Source organism: Pelodiscus sinensis, unplaced genomic scaffold (genome assembly GCF_049634645.1).
Source record: "Pelodiscus sinensis isolate JC-2024 unplaced genomic scaffold, ASM4963464v1 ctg34, whole genome shotgun sequence".
Taxonomy (NCBI): Eukaryota; Metazoa; Chordata; order Testudines; family Trionychidae; genus Pelodiscus; species Pelodiscus sinensis.
Window position 1 is genome coordinate 6,456,749 of NW_027465849.1, and position 11,976 is coordinate 6,468,724.

The following is an 11,976-nucleotide window of genomic DNA, read 5'->3' on the forward strand; positions in this document are numbered from 1 at the left end:
TGTCTGTCTGTCCCCATAGACCACTGCACTCTGCACCCCCCACACCCATCTGTCTGTCTGTCTGTCCCCATAGACCACTGCACTCTGCACCCCCCCACCCATCTGTCTGTCTGTCTGTCCCCATAGACCACTGCACTCTGCACCCCCCCACCCATCTGTCTGTCTGTCTGTCCCCATAGACCACTGCACTCTGCACCCCCCACACCCATCTGTCTGTCTGTCCCCATAGACCACTGCACTCTGCACCCCCACACCCATCTGTCTGTCTGTCCCCATAGACCACTGCACTCTGCACCCCCCACACCCATCTGTCTGTCTGTCCCCATAGACCACTGCACTCTGCACCCCCACACCCATCTGTCTGTCTGTCCCCATAGACCACTGCACTCTGCACCCCCCACATCCATCTGTCTGTCTGTCTGTCCCCATAGACCACTGCACTCTGCACCCCCCACATCCATCTGTCTGTCTGTCTGTCCCCATAGACCACTGCACTCTGCACCCCCCACACCCATCTGTCTGTCTGTCCCCATAGACCACTGCACTCTGCACCCCCCACATCCATCTGTCTGTCTGTCTGTCCCCATAGACCACTGCACTCTGCACCCCCCACACCCATCTGTCTGTCTGTCTGTCCCCATAGACCACTGCACTCTGCACCCCCACACCCATCTGTCTGTCTGTCCCCATAGACCACTGCACTCTGCAGCCCCCACACCCATCTGTCTGTCTGTCCCCATAGACCACTGCACTCTGCACCCCCCACACCCATCTGTCTGCCTGTCTGTCCCCATAGACCACTGCACTCTGCACCCCCCACACCCATCTGTCTGCCTGTCTGTCCCCATAGACCACTGCACTCTGCACCCCCCACACCCATCTGTCTGCCTGTCTGTCCCCATAGACCACTGCACTCTGCACCCCCCACACCCATCTGTCTGCCTGTCTGTCCCCATAGACCACTGCACTCTGCACCCCCCACACCCATCTGTCTGCCTGTCTGTCCCCATAGACCACTGCACTCTGCACCCCCACACCCATCTGTCTGTCTGTCTGTCCCCATAGACCACTGCACTCTGCACCCCCCACACCCATCTGTCTGTCTGTCTGTCCCCATAGACCACTGCACTCTGCACCCCCACACCCATCTGTCTGTCTGTCTGTCCCCATAGACCACTGCACTCTGCACCCCCACACCCATCTGTCTGTCTGTCTGTCCCCATAGACCACTGCACTCTGCACCCCCCACACCCATCTGTCTGTCTGTCTGTCCCCATAGACCACTGCACTCTGCACCCCCCACACCCATCTGTCTGCCTGTCTGTCCCCATAGACCACTGCACTCTGCACCCCCCACACCCATCTGTCTGCCTGTCTGTCCCCATAGACCACTGCACTCTGCACCCCCACACCCATCTGTCTGTCTGTCTGTCCCCATAGACCACTGCACTCTGCACCCCCCACACCCATCTGTCTGCCTGTCTGTCCCCATAGACCACTGCACTCTGCACCCCCCACACCCATCTGTCTGCCTGTCTGTCCCCATAGACCACTGCACTCTGCACCCCCCCCACCCATCTGTCTGCCTGTCTGTCCCCATAGACCACTGCACTCTGCACCCCCCACACCCATCTGTCTGTCTGTCTGTCCCCATAGACCACTGCACTCTGCACCCCCCCCACCCATCTGTCTGCCTGTCTGTCCCCATAGACCACTGCACTCTGCACCCCCCACACCCATCTGTCTGTCTGTCTGTCCCCATAGACCACTGCACTCTGCACCCCCCCCACCCATCTGTCTGCCTGTCTGTCCCCATAGACCACTGCACTCTGCACCCCCCACACCCATCTGTCTGCCTGTCTGTCCCCATACACCATCAGCTGTCTATCTAATCCAGGGGTGAGCAAAAGGGCCTCCATGGGCCGGATGCGGCCCCGCTAGGTGGGTGGATCCGGCCCTGCTGCTCCCCCGCCCCCGAGCCAATTAGGGGCTTCTGCAATCAGGGCCTGGGGGCTGCGGGAAGCTCCCTTTGCCTGGCCCCGCCCCGGCCGTACAAGGAGCCCGCGGCACTTCAAAGCACCACGTGCTCCTGGCAGGGCGGGAGGAGGTTTCCCGCGCTCCCCCGCCCCTAGGCCCTGATTGGCCAGGGGGTGGGGGAGCATGCGAAGCCTCTTCCAGGGCACGGGTGCCTCGCGGGAAGGGGGGCAAAAGGGCTCCCCCCACCCCCAGACCAATCATGGTCTGAGAGTGGGGTAGTCCCGCCCCTTCCTGCTTAGGCTCCGCCCCTTCTGAAGTGGCCCCCCCCCCCCAGGGAAAAAAATATTGCCCATCCCTGATCTAATCTGTCTTTCTGTCCCCAATACACCACTGCTCTCTGCAACCCCCACGCCCATCAGCTGTCTCATCTGTCTGTCTGTCTGTCCCCATACACCACTGCTCTCTGCAACCCCCACGCCCATCAGCTGTCTCATCTGTCTGTCTGTCTGTCCCCATACACCACTGCTCTCTGCAACCCCCACGCCCATCAGCTGTCTCATCTGTCTGTCTGTCTGTCCCCATACCCCATGGGCTATCTATCTAATCTGTCTGTCTGTCCCCATACACCACTGCTCTCTGCAACCCCCACGCCCATCAGCTGTCTCATCTGTCTGTCTGTCTGTCCCCATACACCACTGCTCTCTGCAACCCCCACGCCCATCAGCTGTCTCATCTGTCTGTCTGTCTGTCCCCATACCCCATGGGCTATCTATCTAATCTGTCTGTCTGTCCCCATACACCACTGCTCTCTGCAACCCCCACGCCCATCAGCTGTCTCATCTGTCTGTCTGTCTGTCCCCATACACCACTGCTCTCTGCAACCCCCACGCCCATCAGCTGTCTCATCTGTCTGTCTGTCTGTCCCCATACCCCATGGGCTATCTATCTAATCTGTCTGTCTGTCCCCATACACCACTGCTCTCTGCAACCCCCACGCCCATCAGCTGTCTCATCTGTCTGTCTGTCTGTCCCCATACACCACTGCTCTCTGCAACCCCCACGCCCATCAGCTGTCTCATCTGTCTGTCTGTCTGTCCCCATACCCCATGGGCTATCTATCTAATCTGTCTGTCTGTCCCCATACACCACTGCTCTCTGCAACCCCCACGCCCATCAGCTGTCTCATCTGTCTGTCTGTCTGTCCCCATACACCACTGCTCTCTGCAACCCCCACGCCCATCAGCTGTCTCATCTGTCTGTCTGTCTGTCCCCATACCCCATGGGCTATCTATCTAATCTGTCTGTCTGTCCCCATACACCACTGCTCTCTGCAACCCCCACGCCCATCAGCTGTCTCATCTGTCTGTCTGTCTGTCCCCATACACCACTGCTCTCTGCAACCCCCACGCCCATCAGCTGTCTCATCTGTCTGTCTGTCTGTCCCCATACCCCATGGGCTATCTATCTAATCTGTCTGTCTGTCCCCATACACCACTGCTCTCTGCAACCCCCACGCCCATCAGCTGTCTCAGCTGTCTGTCCCCATACCCCATCTATCTAATCTCTCTCTCTCTCTCCCTGTACACACCCTTATCTGTCTGTCTGTCTGTCTGAAGGCAGTGGTCAGGCATCTCGCGTGGCGAGTGGCTAAACTGAAGCCAGGCAAGGGGACCCGCCAGCACTCGGCCGCCACCCCCGCAGCACAACCCGAACTCTGCCCCCTGCGCTGGCGCTGGACCCTGGCCGTGGGTCCCGGAGGGCGGGGGCAGGGCTAGCTAGCGGCTCCGGGAGGGGAGGCGTCTCTGTCGCTTGGGGCCTGCTGGACGAGATGCTGGGGTCACACGCAAGCGGCTGGGCTGCACAGGATGGGCTCCGAGAACCTGCCATCTCCGTGGCGGGGGGCGGGCCCACTTGGCGAGTGTGGGGTTACCCCTGAGCGTCGCCAGAGCAGAGACAGGGCAGATGGCTGCTCCAGGTGGCCTCTGGGCCTGGCCCTGGCCCTGGCTGGGCAGAGGATGGAGGACAGAGCAGGGCCAAGTCTGGGGGACGTTGTTTGAAGGGGGGCGGACACACTTGGGGGGCTGAGTGGGGTGCAGGTTCGGGGCACTGCCTCCATGTTCCCCACCACATAGTCCTGAGACCCTCCCTCAATCCCACCCCACACCCTCCTGCACTGGTACCCCCCCATCAGTCCTGGGACCCCCCCCCCCATTCCGCTCTCCAGCTCAGAGCCACCCCAAGACTGCCATGCCCCCCCCCCCAGTCAGAGAGCTCATACACACTCCTGGGCCTGCTGCCCGTGTGGGGTAGGGCGCTGCTGGCATGTGCCCCAGCTGCAAAGGGGGCAGGGGTTTCAGCCAGACCTGGGTGAGGGCACGGTGGAGGATGGAGACAGGGTGACGCAGGGAGCCGCCCCCCCTTCCGTACATCTGTCTGGTCCCCCTCTGGCTCAGCATGGGGGGGAGGCACTGAGGGCCCCCCCCCCACAGCTGCCTCCAAGGAAACCAGGCCTGGCCAGAGGAGAGGAGCCGGGGCAGTCCCTGCCTCTCTGGGAGCCCCAAGGAGAGATCCCTGCGGAGCACGGTGCCCTCCAGGCATTAGCGTGGCTGCAGAGCAGTGTCCGGAGCAGGGGGTGGGGGGGTGTCTCAGCCCCATGGCAGGATCCTGTCTGGATCCCAGCACGGGCACAGGGCATGCAGGCTGGGTGGAGGAACCTCGCCAGGACCGTGCCAAGCTGCCAGGGAAGAGAAGGGGCCCTGGGGGCAGAGCAGGTGTGAGCTTGGGGGGGGGGTGCACTCAGCTCTGCCCATTCAGACTCACTTCCCCAGCCAGGCAGGGTGGGAGCTGGGCGTGGCACAGCTGGGCAGGCAGGCCCACCTTAATTGCCACCTCACATGGCACCTGCCAGGCCTTGCTCCGGGGCACATCCCCTCCCCTCTGTGATACAGCTGGCACCGCGCATGGGGCGGAAAGTCTGCCCCTCCCTATGCAAGGGGTGAGAATAGGGGCAGACTCACCCCAACCCTCCCAGCTCCTGCAGCGGCAGCTCCGGGCCATGTGGCTCAGGAGGGCGGCTCCCCCCACACAGGCACCACCCTGGCCCTCCTTGGCCGAGCAGACCCCCGGGCCCGAGCCCTCCTTTTGCCCAGGGGGCAGCAGGCCCGTCCCGTAGCAGTGGAACCAACTCCTGGCATCTCACCCTGCCAGCTTTCCAAGCCTTGGATCCAAGAGTGATGGGGGGAGGGGGTGGTCCCCATGCACCATCCCAGGACAGGGAGGGGCCACTCCCCCCCCCCCCCGAGATTCTTGGATCACCCAGCTCAGAACCACCCCCGGGGCACATGGGCCTGTGAGATCTGCCCAGCTCCGAGGGGAGCAGCAGAGGTGGGACTAGAACCTGGGAGTCCTGACGCCCTGCCTTGGGCACTAACCATGGAGTGCACCCCCTTCCCTGCAGCACAGCGCCCCCTAGTGCTGCACAGGGGCGGGAATGGACTGCCAGGCGAGAGTCCCCACCCTGCTCCCTGCAGCACAGCGCCCCCTAGCCCTGCAGTGGGGCAAGGGACCAGCACTGACTGCCAGGGGAGAGTCCCCACCCTCCTCCCTGCAGCACAGCGCCCCCTAGCCCTGCAGTGGGGCAAGGGACCAGCACTGACTGCCAGGGGAAGAGTCCCCACCCTGCTCCCTGCAGCACAGCGCCCCCTAGCCCTGCAGTGGGGCAAGGGACCAGCACTGACTGCCAGGGGAAGAGTCCCCACCCTCCTCCCTGCAGCACAGCGCCCCCTAGCCCTGCAGTGGGGCAAGGGACCAGCACTGACTGCCAGGGGAGAGTCCCCACCCTGCTCCCTGCAGCACAGCGCCCCCTAGCCCTGCAGTGGGGCAAGGGACCAGCACTGACTGCCAGGGGAGAGCGCCCCCTGCTGAGTCCCCACCTGCTAGCACCTAGAATTTTCCCTCTCCGGGGACTCCCATGCCCAGCCCCTCCCCCCCCCCAGCTCCTAAAAACTAGGCACATCACAGACTCAAGGTAGGGGTGTGTTCCCAGCTGATACTGCCCCCCCAATCCAGTTACCTACCTGGCAACTCCCCCAGCTCTGCTCCTCCCCCCCCCCCCCCGAGAACCAGCCAACCTGTTCTTTAAACAAAACCAAACAGAAGAATCAGTTTATTGACCAAAACCAAAGAGAATCACAAACTGGTTTGATCCCCCCCCTCCCCGGAGGTGCCCAAAACTGGGGGTGCCCTGCCCCCTCCAGTCCCCATCCCCCTGCTTCCTCACTGCACTGGGCCTCCCAGTCCTAGCCTGCTGGGGCCAGCTGGCAGGGACCCCAACCAATGAATAACCACACAGACCTGCCCCCCCGGGGAAGGGTCAGACCCAGAGGCATGACGGGGGGGGGGGGATTTCTATCCCCCTCCCCCCGCCCGCATCCTTTCCATTCCCCTCACAAGGTGCCCCCAGCACACGGCCCCCCGGACGCAGCCCATTTCGCTCCCTGTGGCCCACCATGGGCGCTCTCTGGCTGCGATGGACATCCAATGTCGGGGGGGGGGGGAGATAAGCAGCACCCCCAGGACAGCTCCTCTCCCTTTCCCCTGCTGCGTGCGAGTTTTGTCCTTGGGAAGACAGGCTGCGGGTTTGTTATCGTAGGGTTGCACCAGGATCTTTGCTGTCACAGGGGACCCGGGGAGGCCCGGTCGTTAGAGCGGGGCTGGGGGGGCGCTGTGCACGAAGAGCGCTGACGAAAGATCAGCGCCCCACCCCTCGGGCTGTCGAAGCAGCCACAGGGCCAGTCTCCCCCCTTTATAGCGGGAAACTGAGGCACAGAGTGGGCGCACGACCAACTCGTAACAAGGCCTGGGAAGGAACCCAGAAGCCCTGAGTCCCAGCGCCCTCTGCTCTAACCACAAGGCCCCATGCCCCTCCCGGCACTGGGGACAGAGCACAGGAGTCATGACTCCCAGCCCCCCTTCCCCGCTCTAACCATTAGACCCTTCTCCCCACCAGAGGAGGGCAGAACCCAGGAGTCCTGGCCCCAGAACAGCCTGCGTCCTACAATCTCTGCTCAAACCTCTTTCTCCGGCCAAGCTGGGGTTCAAAGAGCAGGAACCCCCCACTGCTCCGGGGCAGCGGCTTCCCAGCATCGGCCCGACAGGGGCCCCAATTTACCCAGGGGCCCAGACTCTCAGCCCTCGCAATCCTGCATTAACACCTACTTAGAGCGTGTGTGACATTAGCGTTGTGGGTCATGTTCGCCCCCCAGCCCGCCCCAATCCACAGCCAAGCAACCGCTGCCTCCCAGGCTCCATGGACACCTGCAACTCTGGGGACAGGCAGGGGCTGCTGGTTGGGGTGAGGGCCCTGGCAGAGTTGGGGGAGCTCAGAGCTGGGCTAGCAGGGGGCTGCGGGTCGGGAGTGAGGGGCACCGGCAGACCTGGATGCGGGGTGGGGGGAGGGGGGAGGGAAGAGCTGGCCTGGGCTAGCAGGGGGCTGTGGGTCGGGAGTGAGGGGCACAGTCTGACCTGGATAGGGGGGGCTGGCCTGGGCTAGCAGGGGGCTGTGGGTCGGGAGTGAGGGGCACAGTCAGACCTGGATGGGGGGGGGGGGGGGGAGGGAAGAGCTGGCCTGGGCTAGCAGGGGGCTGCGGGTCGAGAGCGAGGGGCCTGAGCAGAAGTAGCGGGGTGGCAAATAGAGACAGCCCATCACCCTCCAAGTCCTTTTGTCCTTCCTCTCTGGGTATGTCTACACTGCCATCCTACTTCGAACTAGGGAGGCTAATGTAGTCACTGGAAGTTGCAAATGAAGCCCGGGATTTAAATTTCCCGGGCTTCATTTGCATCTTGCCGGGCGCCGCCATTTTTAAATCCCCGATAGTGCGGACTCCGTGCCCGCGGCTACACGGGGCGCACAGCAGGTAGTTCCAATTAGGCTCTCTAATTCGAACTACGGGTACACCGCGTTCCACGAGGAGTAACGGTAGCGCGAATTAGAGAGCCTAATTCGAACTACCTAGTCCGTGCCGCGTGTAGCCGCGGGCAGCCGCAGGCACAGAGTCCCCACTAAGGGGGATTTAAAAATGGCGGCGCCCGGCAAGATGCAAATGAAGCCCAGGATATTTAAATCCCGGGCTTCATTTGCAACTTCCAATGCCTACATTAGCCTCCCTAGTTCGAACTAGGATGGCAGTGTAGACATACCCTGGCTTTCTAACAGGGCCCCTGGGCTGGTCCCACTGGGGGAGGGGGCGACCTTATGGGCCCTGTTGGGGAAGCCCCCAGGGGATCGGGGTGGGGGTGTGCTCCCCAAACCTTGGCACCCCAAATGCCAGGACCTGAGCTGCTAAGCAAGATGCCCAGCGCCTGGCCTGAGCCCCCCAAACCCAGCTGGCCAAGCGAGAGGCAGGATGGGGGGGGGGCTCCCATGTAGGGGGCAGCAGCTCCCCTCCCCACAGCCCTGCAAAGCGGTGGAGATCTGCAGGGCTGGGCAGCTCATTTTGGCAAATGGAGATGCGGCTGCAGACACGACGTTTGTATCCACACAGGCCCAATCAATCCAGACTCGGGTCAGCGACAGCCACAGCTCCCCGCCCCCCCCACTGGCATGGAGCGAGTTTGCCGGGTCTCAGCCCCCCTTCTCCACTGGCAGTAGCCTCAGCCCCAGAGGGGCAGGGAGACAGACACCCAAGCCCGAGACACATTAGCAGACAGGCAGAGTTCCTGACCCAGTTTGCGTCCCCTCTGGGGTGGGGCAGAGACTCCCCCTCCAGGGTGACCCGAAAAGAGAGTCTGGGCCTCCTCCGTCCCCTCCCACTCCCGCCCCCCCCCCCCATGCTGCTATGCAGCAAACCCTCCCGTCTCCCCGCCCCCCATCCCCCCAGTCGGTTATGTAGATATGACCTCATATATAAGATTGCTATGGAAATATTAAAAAATAGATTATATACAAGGCCCCAGACTGGGAAAAGTTAAAAGGGCAATAAGTTAATTGTAGCGCCAGTTACTCCGGAGGCCTCTTGCTGGGGGGGGATCCCCCCAAATCACAGGCAGGGGGTCCCCAAATCACGGGGGGAACCCCCATCCTGGCTCTCGGTTCACGGATCCCGCTCCTTTTTGACTCGGACGTCTCCGGCCAGGATGGTGGCAATCTCTCCCTGCATGAAGGCCCAGGGCACGTTGGAGCCAGCCAGGGGGCACTTCTCCCCACTGGGGCAATATACCTCGCCGGCCGCCCCCTGGGCTTTGATGAAATCACGGGAGCAAGGGAAGCAGAACTTGTGGCCGGGCACCGAGGGGCACTGCACAAAGTGGGTGTCTTCCAGGCGCTCGTGGCAAATGGTGCAGCAGAGCGGGGCGCTGTTGGACCCCCCCGAAGAGTCGGGCGTGCTCTGGGCGCCCGTGGGGTCGGCGCTGCCGGACGAGTGGGCCCCGGAGGAAGAAGAGGAGGAGGACGATGCTGGCCCCGGCTCGCCGTTGCGTGGTACCAGCCGGTGCGGGGCAGAGGCGGCAGGCGAGGCAGGGCTGGCGCTGTTTTGCCGGGCCGTGGTGGAATGGACGGGGTTGGCATCCTTCGGCGACTGCCCGGCCCCCAGCGTGTCGGCCACGTTCTTCAGCGCGGTGATGGGCGAGGGGTCGTTGCGCGGGGCGCCCTCGGGCACCGGGGCCTGGCCGGCGGGCGCGGCAAGATGGGCCATACCCGGCGAGTAGATCCCAGCCGAGCTTTGGGGAAGCCAGTTCTGCCTTTGCTGCTGCTCCTCGCCCGTCAGCTTCCCCGCCGCGGTCCCCTCGCCCTCCGGCTCCGGGGAGGCCTTGCGGCGCCGCATGACGGCCCGGGGCGGCATGGCCCGCACCAGGGCACTCGGCAGCATGGCGCAGCTGCTGTCTAGGAACTGCTGGGGCAGGGCCTCGGGGGCGGGGGGCTCGCGGAAGAACCGGACGCCCTCGGTGAAGAGCTCCCCCAGCAGGCGCCAGTCCCCGGTGCCGTGCCGCTTCTCGTACTCCAGGTACTTGTAGCCGGAGGAGATCACCTTGCCCGGGTCCTTCACGCAGTCGTGGAACATCTGCTTGGCCAAGGCCAGCACGCCGGCGTAGACGCTGCCCGAGCCGCACGGGTACTCGACGAAGAGCTTCAGCTCGAACTCGTAGCCGGGCCGGGCGGCGGCGTCGAAGGCGAAGATGCGCCCCACCAAGGCGTGGTCCTTCTTGAAGCGCACGTTGAAGGGGGCGCAGGCCGACAGGGCCAGCAGCTGCTCCCGCACCGCCTTGGGCTTGCCCGGCCACTCCTCCGCCCGGCCCCGCAGGGCCTCGCTCAGCTCCGCCAGGCACTCGGCGTTCCGCTGCTTCTCCTTCTCGTAGTCGCCGCCGTAGGCTGCCCGCGCCTTGCCCAGCTCCCCCAGCAGGGGCGAGGCGGCCGCCAAGCCCAGGGCGGGCCCCCGGGCCCCCAGCCCCGAGACGGCCGCCAGCAAGCCCTGCGGCGCCCCCATCAGCCCCAGGCTGGGGGGCACGGCGCCGATCAGCGCCCGCCGGGCGGTGGGGCTCTGCCGGCTGCCCTCGGGCCCCCCGTCCTCCACGCGGGCCAGGCCGTTGGGCAGCCGGGGGCTCAGGGTGTAGTCGCCGGGCCCCCGGGCCCGCTCGTAGCGCTCCAGGGCCCCGCCGTCCTTGGCATGCTTGACGGCCTGGGGCCCCGGCGAGCGGGCGTCCTGCATGGCGTGGCTGCGCTTCAGCTGCCGCGCCGTCTCGATGAGGAACTCGATGCGGTCGGCCCCCTCGAAGTTGACGCAGCCCCGGCACACGGCCTCGCTGAAATCCCAGATCATGGCCCACGGCATCTTGGGCAGGTCGCACAAGTAACACCATTGCCGGCGGGAGGCCTGCACCGAGGCCATGGCTGCTGCGCTGCGCTGCGCGCCCGGCTGCTGCGCGCCCCCTCCGCGCAGCGCCCCGCGCAACCTAGAACCCGCGCTCCCCCGCCGCTCCGCCGCCCGCAGCGGCCGCCCTGCTCATGGAGAAACTTACATAACTCCGCCGCGGCGCCTGCTGGGACATGTAGTCCCGCCCGGCCGGGCCGTCTTAAAGGGCCGGGACACCTGCCCCCCCCACTTCGCCCGGCCTTGGCCTTGGGTCAGAACCCAGCCGCGGCCGCCACCCGGCGCGCTACAGACGGGCCGGGCTCCGTACGGATGCGGCTCATGAATGTTTGGAGGCGCAGTTTCCTTTCCCCAGCTTGTTAGACTGAGAGGGAAACTGAGGCTGGGAGCAGCCAAGGGACTTGTCCGGGGTCACCCAACAAGCCAGTGGCAGAGCCGGGGATTCACACCAGACGTCCCAGCCCCCTGTCTCTAAGCCCTGGATCTCAAAAGTCAGCCCCCAAAGTCAGCAACGGAACAAGCTCCCCGTCCTGGCTCTAACCACTAGACCCCACTCCTTACCCCGAGCCAGAACCCAGGCGTCCTTGCTGTCAGCCCCCTCCTCCATCGCACGGATGCGGACACCCAGCGATAGCCCCCAGGAAATATCTGACCCCCGGTCTCCTCGCTCCAGTCCCAGCTGGGTACACCGTCCCCCCCCCCATCCCCCCTGGGCCGGGAGTCTGGATGGGAGCGCCCCCTACTGAGCCGCCCCTGCCCAGCATGAGTCGGGGAGGGGGCCATGCAGTAAATGGGAGGGGGCGCCGGAGCAGGAGGGGGTGGGGGGGTAGAGGTCTGAATTGCAGCCACCTCTGGGGTGGGACCCAGCGAACCGCGTGGCGCCCACAAGACACAGAGACTCGGCGGGGGCGGGGGGTGTCACGTCTGCGCCAGGCACCCAGATTCTGCCGCTTGTCCGCTCCCACCTCATTTCTCCCCTCCCCCCCTCCCCTTCCAGGGCAGGCTCGGCCCCAGCGCGGGAAGGGTTAACAGCCGCTGCGGGAGTGAGAACTACAATTCCCAGCATGCCCCGCTGAGCCCTGCGCACCAGGCCCAGCCCGGGGGGGGGGGCGGGGGAAAGATCCTGTCGTGTGCC

General features: G+C 64.5%; 1 protein-coding gene across 3 annotated transcripts; it reads right to left on the bottom strand.

Moving 5' to 3' along the window:
* Nucleotides 1–7,241: 7,241 nt before the first annotated feature.
* On the bottom strand, nt 7,242–10,989 carry IRF2BP1 (interferon regulatory factor 2 binding protein 1). Of its 3 annotated transcripts, XM_075915554.1 has the most exons (3): nt 8,190–10,989; nt 7,568–7,725; nt 7,242–7,500 (listed from the first exon to the last, which is right to left on the bottom strand). In XM_075915554.1, exon 1 carries the CDS (start codon nt 10,857–10,859, stop codon nt 9,069–9,071), a length of 1,791 nt encoding a protein of 596 aa, XP_075771669.1. In that variant the 5' UTR covers nt 10,860–10,989; the 3' UTR covers nt 7,242–7,500; nt 7,568–7,725; nt 8,190–9,068. The 3 variants fall into 3 exon arrangements, with proteins under 3 accessions (XP_075771669.1, XP_075771670.1, XP_075771668.1); XM_075915555.1 differs by having other exon boundaries at nt 7,242–7,364; nt 7,604–10,989; XM_075915553.1 differs by having other exon boundaries at nt 7,568–10,989.
* Nucleotides 10,990–11,976: the final 987 nt, after the last annotated feature.